Here is a 17,783-nt window from a genome sequence, read left to right on the forward strand (position 1 = left end):
GCTCTTTTTGAGCTCTGACTTACAAAAGCTCATTCCCCACCATAAATTTTGTTAGTCTTATAGGTGCTACTGGACGCTTGCTCTTTTTGAGCTATGACTTACAAAAGCTCATACCCTACCACAAATTTTGTTAGTCTTATAGGTGCTACTGGACGCTTGCTCTTTTTGAGCTGTGACTTACAAAAGCTCATTCCCCACCACAAATTTTGTTAGTCTTATAGGTGCTACTGGACGCTTGCTCTTTTTGAGCTGAGACTTATAAAAGCTCATACCCTACCACAAATTCTGTTAATCTTATAGAGGCTACTGGACTCTTGCTCTTTTCTATTGCTACAGACGGACTAACGCAGCTACCCATCTTGATCTATTTTTCTTGTGTTTTATTGTTTCCCACCAAAAGCCCATGAAAAATCGCCATGTAACTCAATACGGAAATATCATTAAGTCCTGCTTCTACTTGGACGAAGGAATAGAGGGAGTGTTAATGAAATCTGCAGAGGATACTAAATTGGGAGGGGTAACAAATACAGTCGAAAACAGAGTAAGGATACAGGATGAACTTGACAGGCTGGGAAACTGGGATAAAACAAATAAAACAAATTTCAACAGAGATAAATGTAAAGTTCTGCATTTAGGAAGGAAATATCAAAGGCAGAGTGCTGATTCACAGCCCAACCACTTAACCACTATGCTACAGCAATTCTGCATAACGTAATGACAATTGTTATTGTATCTTTCAGTTTTTTCAAAAAATGTTATATCTTCTCAAATTGTTCTTAAAGGAAGAAAAACTCTGGAAGTTTAACATGCCTACGCATGCACGGAGCGTCTATTTTTAAATTCCTCTGTCCTGGAAACAGCAGCCTTGGCTTGAAAGGCTCGGCTCACAAAGCCAAGGAGAAGGGATCCAGGAGGTGTTTTGGAACAGTCACAGCATCTTCTCTAGCACAGGAGAAGGTCAGGCAGGCAGACAGCTTTGTTCTGGGTACAGGTGCGAGAGAGGAAAGGAGGGTCAAGCAAGCATGTGTCAGGGAAGCTCAGACAGAAAAGATGGGGGGCTTGGAATTGCTGACTTTTTCATTCAGCCTCCCCATGTTCCACTGGGGATTCTTTGAAGTGGAGAGGAGGAGGACTGGTCCGGAAACTCGGCATGCAGTGCATGTGTTCTACCGTTGAGCTCTGCAGCCAACTATTTCCTCTACGCTGCCACCATGCGTGCAGTCATGAAGGAATTCTCTGCCCAGAGGCACACTGGCTAGTGTTCATTTGGGGGGGTGACGACTTAAGTCACTGGGACACCTGCTGCGCTGAAGCCTTGGTGTAGGTCAGCAATATGCACTCACAGTGGCTCTTTGACACACCACTGTGGCTCTGTTCCCCAATGTCATAGATCCAGAGGGGTTATCCATGTTAGTCTGTAGTAGTAAAATAGTAAAGAGTCCAGTAGCACCTTTAAGACTAACCAACTTTACTGTAGCATAAGCTTCCGAGAACCACAGCTCTCTTCGTCAGATGCATGGAGGGTATGGAGAAACTGGCCAGAGATATATAGGTGGTGAGGGGAGGGGGGTGTAGATGCAAATCAGTTGCAAAAGTCATGAAAGAGGCGGAGTGCACAATCCAGGCTGGGTGTGACCCCCTCCCCTCCATAGCTGAATCTGAATAGAATGCCTGAAAGGTAGTTACTTCTGATAATGAGATAACCATTCATAGCCTCTATTCAATCCAAGCCTGACTGAATCAAATTTGCATATGAATTCCAATTCAGCAGCTTTCCATTGGATTCTGTTTTTGAAAGGTTTCTGTTGAACTACAGCGACCTTTTAGTCCTTGATGGAATGTCCTGGTAGACTGAAGCGTTCTCCCACTGGTTTCTGGATGTTGCCATTTTTAACGTCAGATTTATGCCCATTTATTCTTTTGCGTAGAGGTTGGCTGGTTTGTCCAATGTACAGAGCAGGTGGACATTGTCGGCACATGAGGGCATATATCAGATTGGAGGATGAGCAGCTGTAAGAGCCAGAGGCAGTGTAGTTGATGCCATTGGGTCCTGTAATTGTATTCCCTGGGTAGATATGAGGGCAAAATTGGCATCTGGGTCTGTTGCAGGGCCTGGTACCTGTGCTGGTGATTCTGCCAGTTGATTCATGGTTGTTAGTGAGAACCTGTGGCACCTACCCCATGTTTTAGGAAAGTGGGTGCTGCCCTTCCTTAATAGGGCTTGTGGCTGCCAGGTGGTTCCCACCTTAAAACAGCAGCCATCAGAAGAAGAGGTAAGCTGTGAGCTTCCCTGAAGTGCAGACCTCAGGCCAGGGGTGGAAGTAACTATGGCTCTTCTGGTTGTAGGTAATGGCAAATGTGGCTGTCTGAGGGTCTCGCCACACAGTGACGCCTGGCACATGCTCTTTAAGTGTCGGGTTTCACAATTTTACCTGGGAGTTGTAGTTTTAAAAGAGCTGTTGGATGGAGAATGATTCTCTCTTTTTGTAAAACGAAGAATTGGGAGGGGGGTTGAAAAGAAAAGAAGCTTTTGGCTAGTGCCCTTAACTCCTTAGTGCTGAACTGCACAGTCTCCCCCACCCTCTTTATTTTAAGATCTGGCAGATTCCACCCAGAGGGGTTGCCGGACTACACAGTCGCTCCCCTCCCTGCCCCGCAGTGGGGGAAGAGACTGTGTAGTTCAGCACCTAAGGAGTTAAGGGAGCTAGCCAAAAGCTTCTTTTCTTTTCCACCCCTCCCTCCCAACTCTTTGTTTTACAAAAAAGAGTGAATCCTTCTCTCTCTACAGGGATCAGCTCCAGCGGCTCTTTTAAAACTACAGCTCCCAGGTAAAACTGCGAAACCCGACTCTTAAACAGCACATGCCAGGCATCACTGTGTGGCGAGACCCTGGGAGCCACAGAGTGAGCAACATTGGTTTGGGTGTTGTGGCAAACTGGGCCCTAGATCGTTTGGAAGACTAGCCTTGAAAAACGGGACTGGGTTTGGCATTTCAATGCTTCCTGTTCAAAGATGAAAAGGTGTTATTTTAACAACTTTGTGAGTGACAGGCACAGCCATCTTCATGTTTTGGTTCCAAAAGAGTACAAGAAATGGGCAGGAGGTGGTACGGAGCACAGCAGCATTCAGCCTCCTGGGAATCTCAGCTTCCTTGGAGAAAAAGAAAATGCAAGTTTCTAAACCTGCAAAGATATGCTTGAAAGCATGTAGGTAACGCCTGCTGATATCTTGGACACTGAAGAGCTTGCCAGTTGCTACATGCTCATGTGTTTATACTTGACAAGTGCGGGGAGGGGGGGGGCGATAGCTTCAGGGAACTGCGGCTTAACCCATCCCTTGCCTTCCCCCGGTCTACTCCAAGTCCCTTCTTTCTTTGTTTCTCCCTGTAGGTTCCCTGATGCATGTTTGCAAAACTGTTCAGGAGGCAAAGGTAGGCAATTTGGAGCAGAAAAAACAGTGGGCAGGAATTTCTCAAAAGATCACAGTCTGTCAAAGTGACTTTGCTCACCACATAGAAGGGAAAGGGAGCATTTCCTGCCCACACCAGGGCCCTGCCACCATCCCCCACAGGCCCCTTCCACACCATCGGAGGGCTTTTTCAAGCTTTTAAAAAAATCGATAATTGACATACTACTAAACTGATGAAATGCTATAGCAACACAAAAATTACTAATTTTTAGAGGCTTTCCCCCCAAGCCCTCTGATGACTTAAAGGGGAACAGCAGCCACTGGGGGATTGAGAGAAGGAAAGAGTAGGGGAAATTTTCAACAAAGCACAAATATTTTTGTGCAAACTTCCTGTGAAAATTGTTGCTACCAAGTCAGTTCTCTAGGAACAGAAGCCCCCCCCCCCTAATCCAACTGGTGGAAAGGGGCTGATGCTGGGTGGTAAGAGTGAAAAGCTGTACTTTAAAAGGCCTGAAGAGGGCATTTCAAAGCTGACCTCTAGTGCTTTTGTGTGTGTGCAGTTTGCTCTTCCCTCTCTCAACCTGTACCAAAATATTTTTTTAAACCTGCCCCCAAAGAGGGGATGAAGCTAAAACCCATCTGTGGTGGAAAGTGCTATCAAGTCAGAGCTGATTTATGGCGACCCCTGGTGGGGTTTTCACGGCAAGAGACTGAGGTGGTTTTCCACTGCCTGCCTCTGCAACCCTGGTCTTCATTGGAGGTCTCCCATCCAATTACTGACCAAGGCGGACCCTGCTTAGCTTCAGAGATCTGATGAGATCAGGCTCATCCGGGCTACCAAGGTAACGGCACATACATACATGAAAAGGAATTCCTGCCCTCAAGTCGTAGATGACTTATGGCGACTCCTGGTGGGGTTTTCATGGCAAGAGACTAACAGAGGTGGTTTGCCATTGCTTGCCTCTGCAACCCTGGTCCTTGTTGGAGGTCTCCTATCCAATTACTAACCAAGGCCACCCTGCTTAGCTTCTGAGACCTGACAAGATCAGGCTCACCTGGGCTCTCCGGGTAAGGCCCCTTCAAGAGAAGGGGCAGTAAATTAAGAAGAGTCCAAGATACTTACCTTGACACTGCGAAATGGGTTCACAAAGGCCGTTTCTTTCTTTAACTCTGACATCGTTTCACTTGCGCTTTCTACCTCTGTAAAGAAAAATCATAGCATTAAATGGACCAATGCTTTCTGCTGAGTGCAAATGTTCAATGACAGCAACAAAGAGGTTGCTGGCTGCACAGAGAGGGAAACAGCAACAAAATTTGTCACACACCAACAGACAGAGGCTATTAACTGTTGGCACTTTTCAATCCTGTTTCTCGACAAACAGCCCGCTTGGGCCACCAAACCGTCACCTTCTGGAATTCTGTGTAGCCAGGAAGGCATGTCATCATAAGTAGCTTTCCCCTTAGGGCCAAGCTAGACATGCAGGCTTTTAAAGAGCTGGGTCTGGGTTCCCCTAACCCAACTCGGGTTCCCTGCAGCCACACAGCAGCTTTGGGGAATGGCTGTTAAAAAATAAAGGAGAGTCCAAACGGCCTCGGAATCGGAATGCCACCACGGAGAAAGGAAAAGTTCCCCACTGTTGCAATAGCAAGGGGAGAGACTCCTCCCCCGCCCCCATTTTTACTGCTCCACGTGGATCAAAAAAAGCAGGAGGGAAAAATCTCCCTCTTGTGCTACTTGGACAGGGGGAAATGGCTCGAGGGGAGGGGGAGTCCCTCCTCCCCCTTCGGAGACATTCTGAGACTGTTTGGGCTCTCCTTTATTGTTTTCACAGCCATTCCCCACAGCTCCTATGTGGCTGTTAGAGAACCCAAGTTGGGAGGAACTCTTTAAAAACTTGCCCCCTAAGTACTTGGAATCCCCAGAAAGAGAACCTGGGAGGAGATCAATCGAGAACTCTGGCACTCCTGGGAATTTCTGTAATGTTATTCATATGTTTAATATACATACAAATGAACATAATATATGTATATCTGTACCTAATCTCTGAGAGGCTGGCAGTTTATATTAAAGCCACGTATAAAAATGTCCCAGCCTCTAAAATTAATTGGGAAAGAAAGATGCATTGAACGGTTGGTTTGTTTTTACTGTCATTCTATTTTCTCCAAGAAAGGGAAAATTGAGGAACTAATACAATTTTGGGTCCCATTTTTGTTGTCAAACTTGATCTTGTCAAGACAAGCAGAACTGGATTGAACTGTGATGTTTTCTACAGCTCTTGGGAGGGAAGAATAAATGAACAGGAGGCAGAAATTCAAGAACAGAAGTTGCAAATGTACTGGTTGACGTCTGTAAATAGTTTTCATTGCCTCCAACATAACGAGCAGTGGGTCTCTAACAGTGCAATCCTAAGAAGAGTTACTCCAGTCTAAGCCCATTGAAATCAGTGGGCTTCGAGTGGAGTAATTCTTCTTAGGACTGCGCTATTCGATCTGTTTCTTTAAAGGCAAACTCCGTAAGAAGGGACTGAAATGGAAGTCCCTTCAATTAGTCCCCATTTCCCTGAATGCTGTTGGATCATCTGCGGTCTGTTGGATCATCTGCAGTTTTTTTCCCCTACATCCTAAGTTCCTTCTAGCTAGAACAACTGAAAACTGAACGCGAAATCTTTGACAAGCACAGCACGATGCTGAGGCATTAACTCACACTTTTCTCTAAGAGGTACCAAACGAAGATGTAGCTATCTAGATATAGATATACAGAGACAGCTTCAAAGCAGAAGGAATCTGTGGACACGTGACCACAAGAGGGAACAAACACAACATCAAGCACTGCTGGAAAAAAAACAATGCGTGTCAGAAGGTTTTGCTATGGAAGCCACAAGACATTGCATATCTCCCCAATGTACAAGAATGACTTTTTGGCAAAGCAAGCCGTGAGCGCATAGCTCAGGTTTACCAGAGCTCACGCATTTCCAAAAAGGAACTTGAACATTTTAAACAAGAATCGCAGGTTCTATAAATAGTAAAAGATCCAGAGGAGTTAGCCGTGTTAGTCTGTAGTAGCAAAATCAAAAAGAGTCCAGTAGCACCTTTAAGACTAACCCACTTTATTGTAGCATAAGCTTTCGAGAATCAAGTTCTCTTCGTCAGATGTATCTGACGAAGAGAACTTGATTCTCGAAAGCTTATGCTACAATAAAATTGGTTAGTCTTAAAGGTGCTACTGGACTCTTTTTGATATAAATAGTAAAGAGTCCCATAGCACCTTTAAGACTAACCAACTTTACTGTAGCATAAGCTTTTGAGAACCACAGTTCTCTTCGTCTGACAAAAAGAACTGTGGTTCTCGAAAGCTTATGCTACAGTAAAGTTGGTTCGTCTTAAAGGTGCTACGGGACTCTTTGTTATTTTGCTGCTACAGACTAACACGGCTAACTCCTCCAGACTCTATAAACAGGCTGCAACATTTCTGGGGTTACTTTCCACAAGTCCTTTACGGAAGTCAACATTCTCTCAGCAGAAGCTCCATTTTGGAGATTTTTAGCAAAGTTGAAAGGTTTGCTCCTGAATATAATCAAGATTAAATGGAACATCCTCCCTCATTCCCAAAAAACTACAGGATTACTTTTTTATGTATTGCCATAATGACAGTACTGTTATCTACACAGCTCACGTCTTGTGCTGCGACATGCATTCTTGGCACACAATAACTAGGGGTCCCCAGCCTTTCTGAACCTATGGGCATGTTGGTTATTCTGACAATCGACTGTTGTGCCTACAGCCACAAACTGGCTCCCAAAAGAGGCGGAGCAAACCACTAAATCTCAGAGAACGATGTCATGTATAACTTTAGTAACTACTTTTCAACATTTCAGGCAGAAGCCCTGTTTAGCACGATGCCTTTTAAAATGCATAGACTGCTAGAATGACTAGGCTGGCCCGGATGGACCTTTGGTCTGATCCAGCATGGCTAGGTTGTTCATGTATCCTTAATGTTTTTTGTATTTTAAAATACTGGAGGGAGAACCTTGCTGGGAGAGGGTTCCCCTGAGGAAACCCAGGGGAGAGGGGCTGGCAGTTGCAATATTCTTGGTAAACTCCGGCTGTAATCAAATTAGCTCTGCAAACATCACCAAATTACTCACATGAAACTAATTAAAAAGAGGAAGAATGCTCACAGCAAGGCTTAATTGCCTAGTAGTTGTATATAAATCACTCTGCTCTGTTCGGATAGAGAATGCTATACACAGCCCTGCACATTTATCTTGACTGTAATCTTGGGCTCCTCCGCCAGAAATGCCTGTAAATCAGGCCTGCACATTTTTTTTTTTTTTGGAAAGAGGCAGGGGCTGTAATTTCCTTCCCGGTTATATTTCAAGCTCCCCCAATTTCTACTGCATGGTCATTGTTCAGATGCTAGGCCAGGGATCGATTGGGGCGTTAAAGCGGCCCTGCAGCAAGCAGAGCCCAGAGGCTCCTGCGGCACTTGGTTCAGTTGCTCCACCAGGAACTGCCTTAGGAAGTTAAAAGGGAAGTTTATCCTTGTGTTAGGGGAGAAGGAAGTCTTGTTATCCAAGGTGGGGTGTGCACGCTCTTTTCAACTCTCTTAGAATTGCTGACCCCCAAACTTTGAGGATTTCTTACCCTCGTTTAAATGTCTCACAAGGTATGCCCTTAACAGAAGTTTGCCCTCCAGATCAGTATAATCACATACACCAGGGCTTTTTTTCAGCAGGAACGCGGGGGAACGGAGTTCCGGAACCTCTTGAAAATGGTCACACGGCTGGTGGCCCCGCCCCCTGATCTCCAGACAGAGGGGAGTTGAGATTGCCCTCGCAGAGGGCAATCTCAACTCCCCTCTGTCTGGAGATCAGGGGGCGGGGCCACCAGCCGTGTGACCATTTTCTCCAAGGGCAACCCACTGAGTTCCGCCACCTCTTTCCCCAGAAAAAAAGCCCTGACATACACTAATCACATTTGAAAGGACTACTCAACAACCCAGTTCTATAAGCAAAGCCAGGGCCCGACGTTCACTAGCAGAGCACCTGTCTGTCCTAGGCTCAATGTGTGACATCTCCAATGATATGGCTCCCAGGTAACACAGCTACCTCTGCTAGGTAGCATGAGTAGACTTTTGCTTTTCTGAACTCAGTTTGGAGGCACGGGTCACTTGTAATCGGAAAAGGGTTGCTGTGAAATTCCAGTGCAGAGATCTGAGAAAGAAATGAAATCCATACTTAGTGAGGGATCTGGGAACTCCGTGTGTATATCCCTTGATTCTGCAACAGCGCGGAATTGCCTCCTAAGAACCACAGCTTCCAGAAGACAGCGAGATGACTGCATAAATAACCCAATGGTTTAGAGAAGTCTTCCATTTCTAGCTGGGCTGCCAGCTTCTCCCGTCCGAAAAAGTTATGCAAAGCAATACAGAAACGTAAATCGATCGATGACACAAAGTTGCTCAGCCTGCTTCATTGATACAAGTTGCAGGATTCTGCTTTCAAGGTATGGAATTTGGATTCCCCCCCCCCCCTCCACCATCCATGCAGGCTACACAGAGCCCTGGATAAAGGGCCAGGCACTTTGGGGGCGAAAGGTCTGCACAGATGCAGAGACAGACCACCCTGTTTGAGTGGCAGGCAGCCAGAGGCAGCCAGATCTATTTTGTCAAATGACACCGCTTCACCCCAGAGTCCTTTCCAGCAGGCAGGGCAAGAACTGTTGTCCCATTGCATGCTCTGAAGCTCTTGGAAAGAAAAGCTGAGCTGCTTTCAGGGGACTTTCCACACTGCTGGCAAGGCTGACCAATGGCAGAAGAGAATGACACAGAGAACATGTAAGGACAATGGTTCTGAGCTTTCCAAAATCAATTGTCCAGGTTCCCTGAAACAGTATTTTCTCTGGCAAGGCGATCAAGACAGGCACCATTTAATGATCTCCCATAAACAAAGCAGCCCTTACTGTTCATGGGAAAAATGCAATTTCCTAGTCGTGTAATTAGCTAGCCTGCAGAGTTTCAACTGGGGCATTAGACCCAAAAGTAAATATCAACAAAACAAGTCCAAACTGAAAATAACATCAATTTCAAAATACAGTCACTCCCAATTGTCTTTCAGAGGGCAACAATATATTTAGCAGATCGCATATAAACTTGTCCGGATGACAGTCCGTCGCTGGAATGATGCGGCGTTGTTATTTCCAAAGCAAATGTAACTTCTAATCATATTATCTCCTTGTTTATCAAGCAGGAATTCAATCTTTTTTTGCAAATTAGAGTAATATTTGCATCCTTTGAGAAGGTGAGATAGAACTTTTCCCCAAATATATTGTCAAAAATAGGATAGACAAATAATTAGTGTGGCGGCAGATGAGTTCCCTCCCCAGAAATACCATGGAGTGAATATGGAATTTGTACCTCCCACTGTAGACTGCAGAGGGCATTCAGAATCGCTTACTAACAAAAGAAGAGCCCTATGGAACCGTAGTAAAGACTAGTTATTAGAACTGCCGCAAGACATTTGGTTTTGCTGCAACTGGGGTCTGTTTTGAAATCATAAAATGATCTGAATCTGAAGAAGATTCACTTGAAATGGAGTTTGGCTGGAAATCTGGCGTGTGTTTTAAGTCCTTTCTGATGTGTCATATATTTATATGTCAATTTTTCTGTACATATATACACTTGTTATCAGAACACAGAATATCATTTATACTTGTCACTCGTTTCACATTGTGGATTTAGGCAGACATCAGCAATTGCCTAGGGCCCCAGAGGGCAGAGAGGATATCTTTGAGCAGTACGTCCAGCCTCTGCCATTTTTATAACTGCATATGATACAAATCATAAAGCCATTGAACCTGATGCGCCATAATTCACATTAGGAAACAAGCCGCACTAGCAAATTGCCCAGCTGGCAGAACTTTGTCAGCTCCCGCTTGGGAGAGTGGGTCATAAATGGAATGTGAGTGAATGCTGAGTGACTGGCCATGATTGGCTCGTGTCCCCTCCATGCTGCACAATGTGCTTTCTTTGACAATAAAGGAACTTGTGAGTCATCCCCAGTACATTCCAAGCTCCCTCTTCCCTATTGATTAAATCCTGTCCTGCCATTGAGGGCCATCAATCAGTTCTGATAAGTTTAAAACTTCATCCTGGGAACAGTTAATCAAATCTCTAAATCCATCAGCTAAGCTCCAAGAACATTTAATTAACTGCCATTTCTTTGTAAGGCACCAGAAGAGACCAACCCAGTTCTTTTGCTACACCCCAGTAGCACCAATCAAAGGTACTCAAACTTTTGTCATTCCCAGGAGATGACCGTTAAGGTCCTCTGTCCCAACAGCTGAAGTGTTCTCCAGCCTCAGGTTCATTTTTTCCTATAAAATATGGGCTTTCCCCACTGAAATTGTACATGCTTACTGGGACCCAAGTGTAGAGCCCTCAGAGTCTCTCTCTCTCTCTGAGCCTTCCTCCCTGGCCAAAGATGCAGCACATTAGAAGCCCTCTTCTTCCATGTACTACTTTACTCCTCTGAGGGTAACTATCTCCCGATCCCAAACTCTATTCCAACCTCTGGCTAATTTCCTAGGACTGAATGACCACTCCAACTAAGCCACCAACCCATAAGGGGTCTCTTCTATACCATAAACTAACCACAGAAACTTAAGGACCACACCAACTAAGCCCTATGGCCCCTCCAGGGGCCTCATATTCTATATTTCCCCCAAGCCATTCTTACCCCTATGACATAGTACATACTATGTATAATTAGGTGTTCATTCCTCTGCCCCATGAGGGTTGCAACAGTACAGCTGGATATAATGCTGTAGAGTCCCCTCTCCTAAGCAGCCATGTCCTTCAGGGGAACTAATCTTGGTGGCCTGGAGATCCGTTGTCATTCCAGTCCACTCAGGCCAGCAAGCAGAGACTGTTTACATTTGCAAATCAGGTGCCCTTCTTGCCTGTACGCAGCCTTCTTTTCTGAGATAAATGTATTCACAAAATGCCTGGATAGAAGTGGTGCAGTCACCGCTATTGGTCTTTAGGGCTCAGCTAGTTTCCCGAGTTCACTGGGGTCTCGAGTGTGCACGTGGGGATGCGCTTAGGAGTAAGCCCCGTTGTGCACAGCAGCATTTATTTCTGCATGAAGGCTCAGTGCTCTAAAGGGTCTTGCAGTTGCATGGTGGTACTTGCAGAAGGCTTTGCTCAGATGAGTGAAACTGTTGCAGCAAAGCATATTGGGAGATATATGAGTCCTAGACTATGAAGAACTTCTTCTTACCTATAAAGAACTTGAACTGAACCTGAATATGAATGAAGCAGCTGATCAATTGGTGCAATGGGCCTACTCAGCCTAGCAAAACTATACTACCATCCTAAAGAGAGTCACACCTTTCTAAGCCCATAGACTTCAGTAGACTTAGAAGGGTGTGTTTAGGAGTGCACTGCTAATCTCCTTAGCCTTGACTTTTGGGGAAAGTGCTCCAATCTCTTCATAATATTGGATGGTTTGGGGCACCCTTTCCAGCACTACAGCCACGTTTCTGAGATAGAGCAACTAGAATTGTACACAGTATTCCAAATGAATGAAGCTGCACCCTAATGCCATAGAAAAGCATTACGATATTGCCACGGAGGTGGCAGGGAGGTCCGGCACAGCGCATCCCTCCCAACCGTTTGCTGGAGCCCGTTGCAATTTTTTCACGCAACGGGCTTTGTTGCTAGTCCATCATAATTTTAGATGTACCAACACTCCATACAGCCAAACAACGAAGTCAAATATTCCAACCACTGTCACAAATTATCTTCTGGCTCTTCATTGCCAGTATTCTAATCCTTACCTGAATCAGCGATCAACCAGTAGAAGAAACATTTATTCAAACTGGCCAACTAATCTCTTCCACTTACACACTAACCTCAGAAACTGAAGGACTCTAGTATGTTTGTGTAAACCGATTATTTGCCTCTTGTGTGTGAGAGAGTTTTACCCTTTAAATAAGAACTACTCTTTAATTGGAAAACACCCGTCTCTCGTCAGTTTCTTTGAGGAGGGGACTCTGTAAAAAGTGGTGGAGGATCTTGCTTGTTACCCCTCTTGCATAACAACAACAACAACAACAACATTCGATTTATATATTGCCCTTCAGGATGACTTAATGCCCACTCAGAGCAGTTTACAAAGTATGTTATTATTATCCCCAAAACAAAACACCCTGTGAGGTGGGTGGGGCTGAGAGAGCTCTGAGAGAGCCTTGACTAGCCCAAGGTCACCCAGCTGGCTTCAAGCGGAGGAGTGGGGAATCAAACCTGGCTCTCCAGATTAGAGTCCTGCCGCTCTTAACCACTACAACAAACTGGCCTTCTCCTTGCTTTTAATTCCCCCCTACTTGCAAGGAGACTAATTTTGGTAACATATCAGGGAAGGCAGTAGCCCCTAGTGGCACCTTGCCTGCCATAGGAGGAAAGGAAGGAGGATGAGCAGGCGGCTGGCACATCCACTCCAGCAGGCGCTGCTCCCTCCCTCCAGCTTTGCATAGGAAGCAGCAACTCACCCAGCCTGCCATCCTCCACCCTGGTGGCTCATCCATCCAAGGAACTGCCTGCACCGTGGCTGGGCACCGATTAAGTGAACCCATGCGCTCCCCTCCCTTCGACCTTGTAAAACCTCAGAAGATCATAGGCAAATGTCCAGGAAACCAGAGCCGCTGGCTGCTTGTCTCTACCCATTCTCTCGCTAATTTTCTCTTTCCTCTGACAGCTTAATTCCCCTAGGAGTTCTGAGAGGGCGAAGCCGGGAAATTCCCTAAGCAAGAGCCAGAAAGATAAGATAAGCAGGAGGAAATAACCAGATATTATGAAGCTGCCTTAGACTAAGTTAGCTCAGCATTATTGTTTCTGATTGGCAGAAAGTCTCCAGGTCCCTAGACAAAGAGAGGCCAATTTCAGCTCCTGTGCACTCAAACCCTTTCACTGGAAATACCACCAGGGACGGAGTCTGGGACTTTCCGTGTGGATCTCAATCTTGCATCCCCTGGAAGCATTCCTCCATCCGTAGAGCGGAAGGAAGCCAACTATCTGACAGGCTGAGAATAGCAGTCCTTTGCCAAAACCATTTCTTTTGTAATAAAAAAAGGATGTGTCTGTCTGTGGCAGGCACAACTCATCAGAGAATATAGCACGGAGTTTGAAAATAGGCTTCATGCGTGCTCATGGCTGTTGCAATACCAACGATGAAGGAAACTGAAACATTATCTTCCAAATGATCTCCAGGGCATCCCTCTAATATTTGCAATAGAAGGGATGGTTTACTCATGAAAAACCAAGAACCTGGAAGCAGCACAGACGTATCCTTACCTTTACAAAAATAAAAAAGCAGTTTACTTATCCACTTCTCTAAGCTAGGCTACTTTCTCTGTGACTCGAGGGCCGTCGTCACATGGCCATAAATTTAGCGCCAAACTAGTGCCATCTCCCGCTGAATGCTCACCTTATTCCGGCTCTCTTGCGATTTCGCCATTCTTCCCAATTCACGCTTTGTGACACTTTGATGTCTTTATCCGCTTCCATGTGAATGCCCTGGATCGACTGTGAACGCTTTGCAACACCAAAACGCTCACTCTCCCCGATCATCTGTCTCACCTAACACTGATTCTCCTGCCCTACACTCCCACAAGCCCCAGCACGACCCGCAATTAAGCCTCAAAGTATTTTTTTTTAAAAAAAACATCAGCCTTATAGCGCTATAGCACTATTCTGCCATGGGCAGGAAACCTCTGCTACCTATCATGGTTGGCTTTTGGGTTGACCCAGCACAACATTGGTATAATAGAAGCATGATATAGCGCAAATATGTGAATTTTTTTTTTTAAAAAAGGAGTGGGATTTTTAGGGCTCCGTTTCCAGAGGCACTTTGACAGACCGTCGAATTGCGCTTTTCCCTTTTAATGTGATGTGCAAGCAGTCGTCAAAAGATGGGAGAATCCATTCTAATAACGATAACAGAAGAAACGATTTCTAGTGCAAAACTGACGAAATAAGGGCCCGTGTGACGACGGCCTATATTTCTTTAATCACTGGTTGTCCTGACAACCACTAAAAGGATCTGCTTCTGCAGAGATCAAAGTCTTCTTGCAAGCTGAAGTGAAGCCTCAGCTACAGTTAGGCAGACGAAGAAGAAGGCAGGCTGCTTGAAGGGTTTGTAAAGGAAACAAGAAAGAAGTGCCTAAGGCACACACAACTCCAACTATTGTTAAATATGTCAGCGGCTGACCTACCAACTTGAGACACAGCAAAAGCTAAAATTGTAGAGTATGGAATGAACGTGTCATGGGCACAAGGCTGCAGGAGAAGTTTTGGACTGCACATTGCAGGATTTGCAAAGAAATAACTGTGGGAGGAGGCACTGTTGTATTAGCTGGGGGCTTCAGATAAACACTTCCTCTTATTCTACGAGGAACTAAAGCTGATGAGTTTCAGGCCTACATGAAATCATTATACATTTGGAGTACTGTCCAAAAGTTCTGCATGAGGGAAAGTACATGGACACAACTTACTGATTTTTTAATAATGCTAATTAAAATCCAATTGCTTCATGCTCTTACATTCAAGAGTTATAATAGTCATTTGTTTTCAGACACAATGTATTAAAATATTTATCACTAGCTTGATACCTGTGCTTCGCTATGGAATTTAACTACTTTAAATCCAGTTATAATACTTATGGGTATCTAATTTTTTGGTTTGTGTTCTGTTTTGTTTTTTGAGTTGGCAACCCTAGTGAACTTTTAGGGGAAGACTGGGAGGTGCATTTTACTTCAGGACACATTCAAGGACTCCGAATAGCAACTGCATACTGTTTAGAATGTGGGGGGAGAGGACCAATCAGGCTGAATATGCAAATGACCTCTGTGTTCCACAGAGGGGGGGATGAAGTGTGGCATGTTGTGAGCCCCAATCAGTCCATATATGCAAATGACTTTGAAAGGCTGGCCCAATCAGGGAAGAGTGGCTGAGCTGGCAGTGGGCAGAGGCACAAGCAGGCAGCAGCCTGCCAGCCACACAGGGAAGCTGTATCCCTTTGGGAAAACACATTTTACCCCTTTTTACCCCCTGAGAGGGTGAATTTCTTAAAATCCCTTCTTAGTGGGTGTTTACATCATAAAAGGACCGTTCTTCCCAAATTTCATGTTTCTATGTTCAGAAGTTTGGGCTGGGTATTGATGAGTCAGTCAGGAGGACAATTGTCTTTATATATATATATATATAAAAAGACAATTGTCCTCCTGACTGACTCATCAATACCCAGCCCAAACTTCTGAACATAGAAACATGAAATTTGGGAAGAACGGTCCTTTTATGATGTAAACACCCACTAAGAAGGGATTTTAAGAAATTCACCCTCTCAGGGGGTAAAAAGGGGTAAAATGTGTTTTCCCAAAGGGATACAGCTTCCCTGTGTGGCTGGCAGGCTGCTGCCTGCTTGTGCCTCTGCCCACTGCCAGCTCAGCCACTCTTCCCTGATTGGGCCAGCCTTTCAAAGTCATTTGCATATATGGACTGATTGGGGCTCACAACATGCCACACTTCATGCCACACTTTCCCCCTATATATATATAGGGGGAAAAGGCCGAAATGCCACTTCCATCATTAGCGCCCCTATAAAATAATACTGCAAGAGCAGAGAGCTACAGGGTTGGTGAGGAGAGCGAGCAGCCATTGGCCTCTAAGATAAAATAAATATAGGATACCGTTGCTTCTTTCCCTTCCAGCTGACTATCTGAGCAAATTCTTTTTCAATCATGCCGAGTAAAATTTGGTAGGACCCTCAGAAGCCAAATAAAAGTGCTCCAGGGCAAACTGTAGCCTCAGCTCCTGCAGCCATCCCCTGATTTTGATCATCAGAAAGGGCTCTGTTTCACTTGTACCGTGCTGACATGGATATTGCCACTTTCTGTATTCTTGATCTCATTAACCTTCAAATCAGTCCGGGATCCTGTCAGGCCCATCAGTTAATGAGGCTTCTTGGCATGACAATAAATCTTTAATGACACATAATATATGGATGAGGTTCACTCTTAGGGACGAAGTAACTGAGGGAAAAATCCTCCTTTTAGGACTTGGGATAAAAATTATCATGACAACGATGAAGAAATTAATCTCTACTCTTGCTAAGAGATAGAAAGGTCAACCTCATAGATCCAGAGGAGTTAGCCGTGTTTGTCTGTAGTTGCAAAATAGTAAAGAGTCTAGTAGCACCTTTAAGACTAACCAACTTTATTGTAGCCTAAGCTTTCGAGAACCACAGGTGTCTTCGTTAGATGCATTGCGAGGTGCATCTGACAAAGAGAGCTGTGGTTCTCGAAAGCTTAGGCTACAATAAAGTTGGTTAGTCTTAAAGGTGCAACTGGACCAAAGGCCAAGCTCCAACCCTTGCTGGTGCATGCTTAGAACTTACTGGATTGCTTGACTTCGTCTTACTGGGGAAAGGACCAAGATTCAGCGGCAGAGCATCTGCTTTGTTGACAGGAGTTTCCAGGTTCCCCAATACCTTTCGTTGAAAAAGATCAAGCAGAGATGAATTCCCCAAACTCTTCACAAACCGCCTTTAAGTGCAAGAGTGGCGTGCCATATGGTGTGGTAGGGCTGCTGTTGGAGAAACCCAAGTCCAAAAGCCTGTTGTGTATGAGAAAAGTTATCAAGTTCTTGCATGGCTCCTGGCTACGGTCTTTAAACAAACAGCTTACGACTGAAGGACTGTGGACTAGGATGGTTAGATGGACAGGGGACTGGTTGGATAACTGCACCCAAAGAGTAGCTGTAATGGCCTCAGGTCTCATTGGAAGAAGGTGTCCAGTGGAGCACCACAGTGCTCGACTTTGGGCCCAGTGCTTTTCAATATTTTTATAAAAGAGGGTGTGAAGGGATTACTCATTAAATCTGCAAATGACAGCAAACTGGGAGGAGTTGCAAACACCCTTCAAGACAGGGATACAGTTCAATGAGATCTGAACACAGTGGGCAGGATTAAATAAGATGCAATTTAACATGGTTAAGTGCCAGGTTCTCCACCCTGACAAAAATACCAAGCATGCATACTGGATGAGGAATACACTTCTGGGTAGCAGTGCGTGTGAACAAGATCTTGGGATATGGATGGAGAGGAAGCTAAATATGAGCACTCCGTGTAACGCAGCAGCAAAAAAAGGCGAATGCAGTCTTGGGCTGTAGCAACAATGGTATAACATCCAAATCACAGAATGTCATTATCACACTATATGCCACTTCGGTCAGGCCCCAACTGGAGCGTTGTCCACAGTTCTGGAGGCCTCACTTCCAAAAGGATGTGGACAAATCGGAATGGGTGCAGAGGAGAGCAACC

At 45.1% G+C, this 17,783-nt stretch overlaps 1 protein-coding gene across 2 annotated transcripts in view; it reads right to left on the reverse strand.

Annotated features, from left to right (window-relative positions):
- SLCO2B1 (solute carrier organic anion transporter family member 2B1) overlaps positions 1-17,783 on the reverse strand; it is a 70,040-nt gene that overhangs the window by 44,518 nt on the left and 7,739 nt on the right. For both annotated transcript variants that reach the window (XM_054973131.1, XM_054973130.1), the window contains exon 2: positions 4,532-4,608. In XM_054973131.1, coding sequence (XP_054829106.1) covers positions 4,532-4,585 — 54 coding nt within the window. In that variant the 5' untranslated portion in view covers positions 4,586-4,608. The remainder of the gene's footprint in view (positions 1-4,531; positions 4,609-17,783) is intronic.

Source organism: Eublepharis macularius, chromosome 3 (genome assembly GCF_028583425.1).
Source record: "Eublepharis macularius isolate TG4126 chromosome 3, MPM_Emac_v1.0, whole genome shotgun sequence".
Lineage (NCBI taxonomy): Eukaryota > Metazoa > Chordata > Lepidosauria > Squamata > Eublepharidae > Eublepharis > Eublepharis macularius.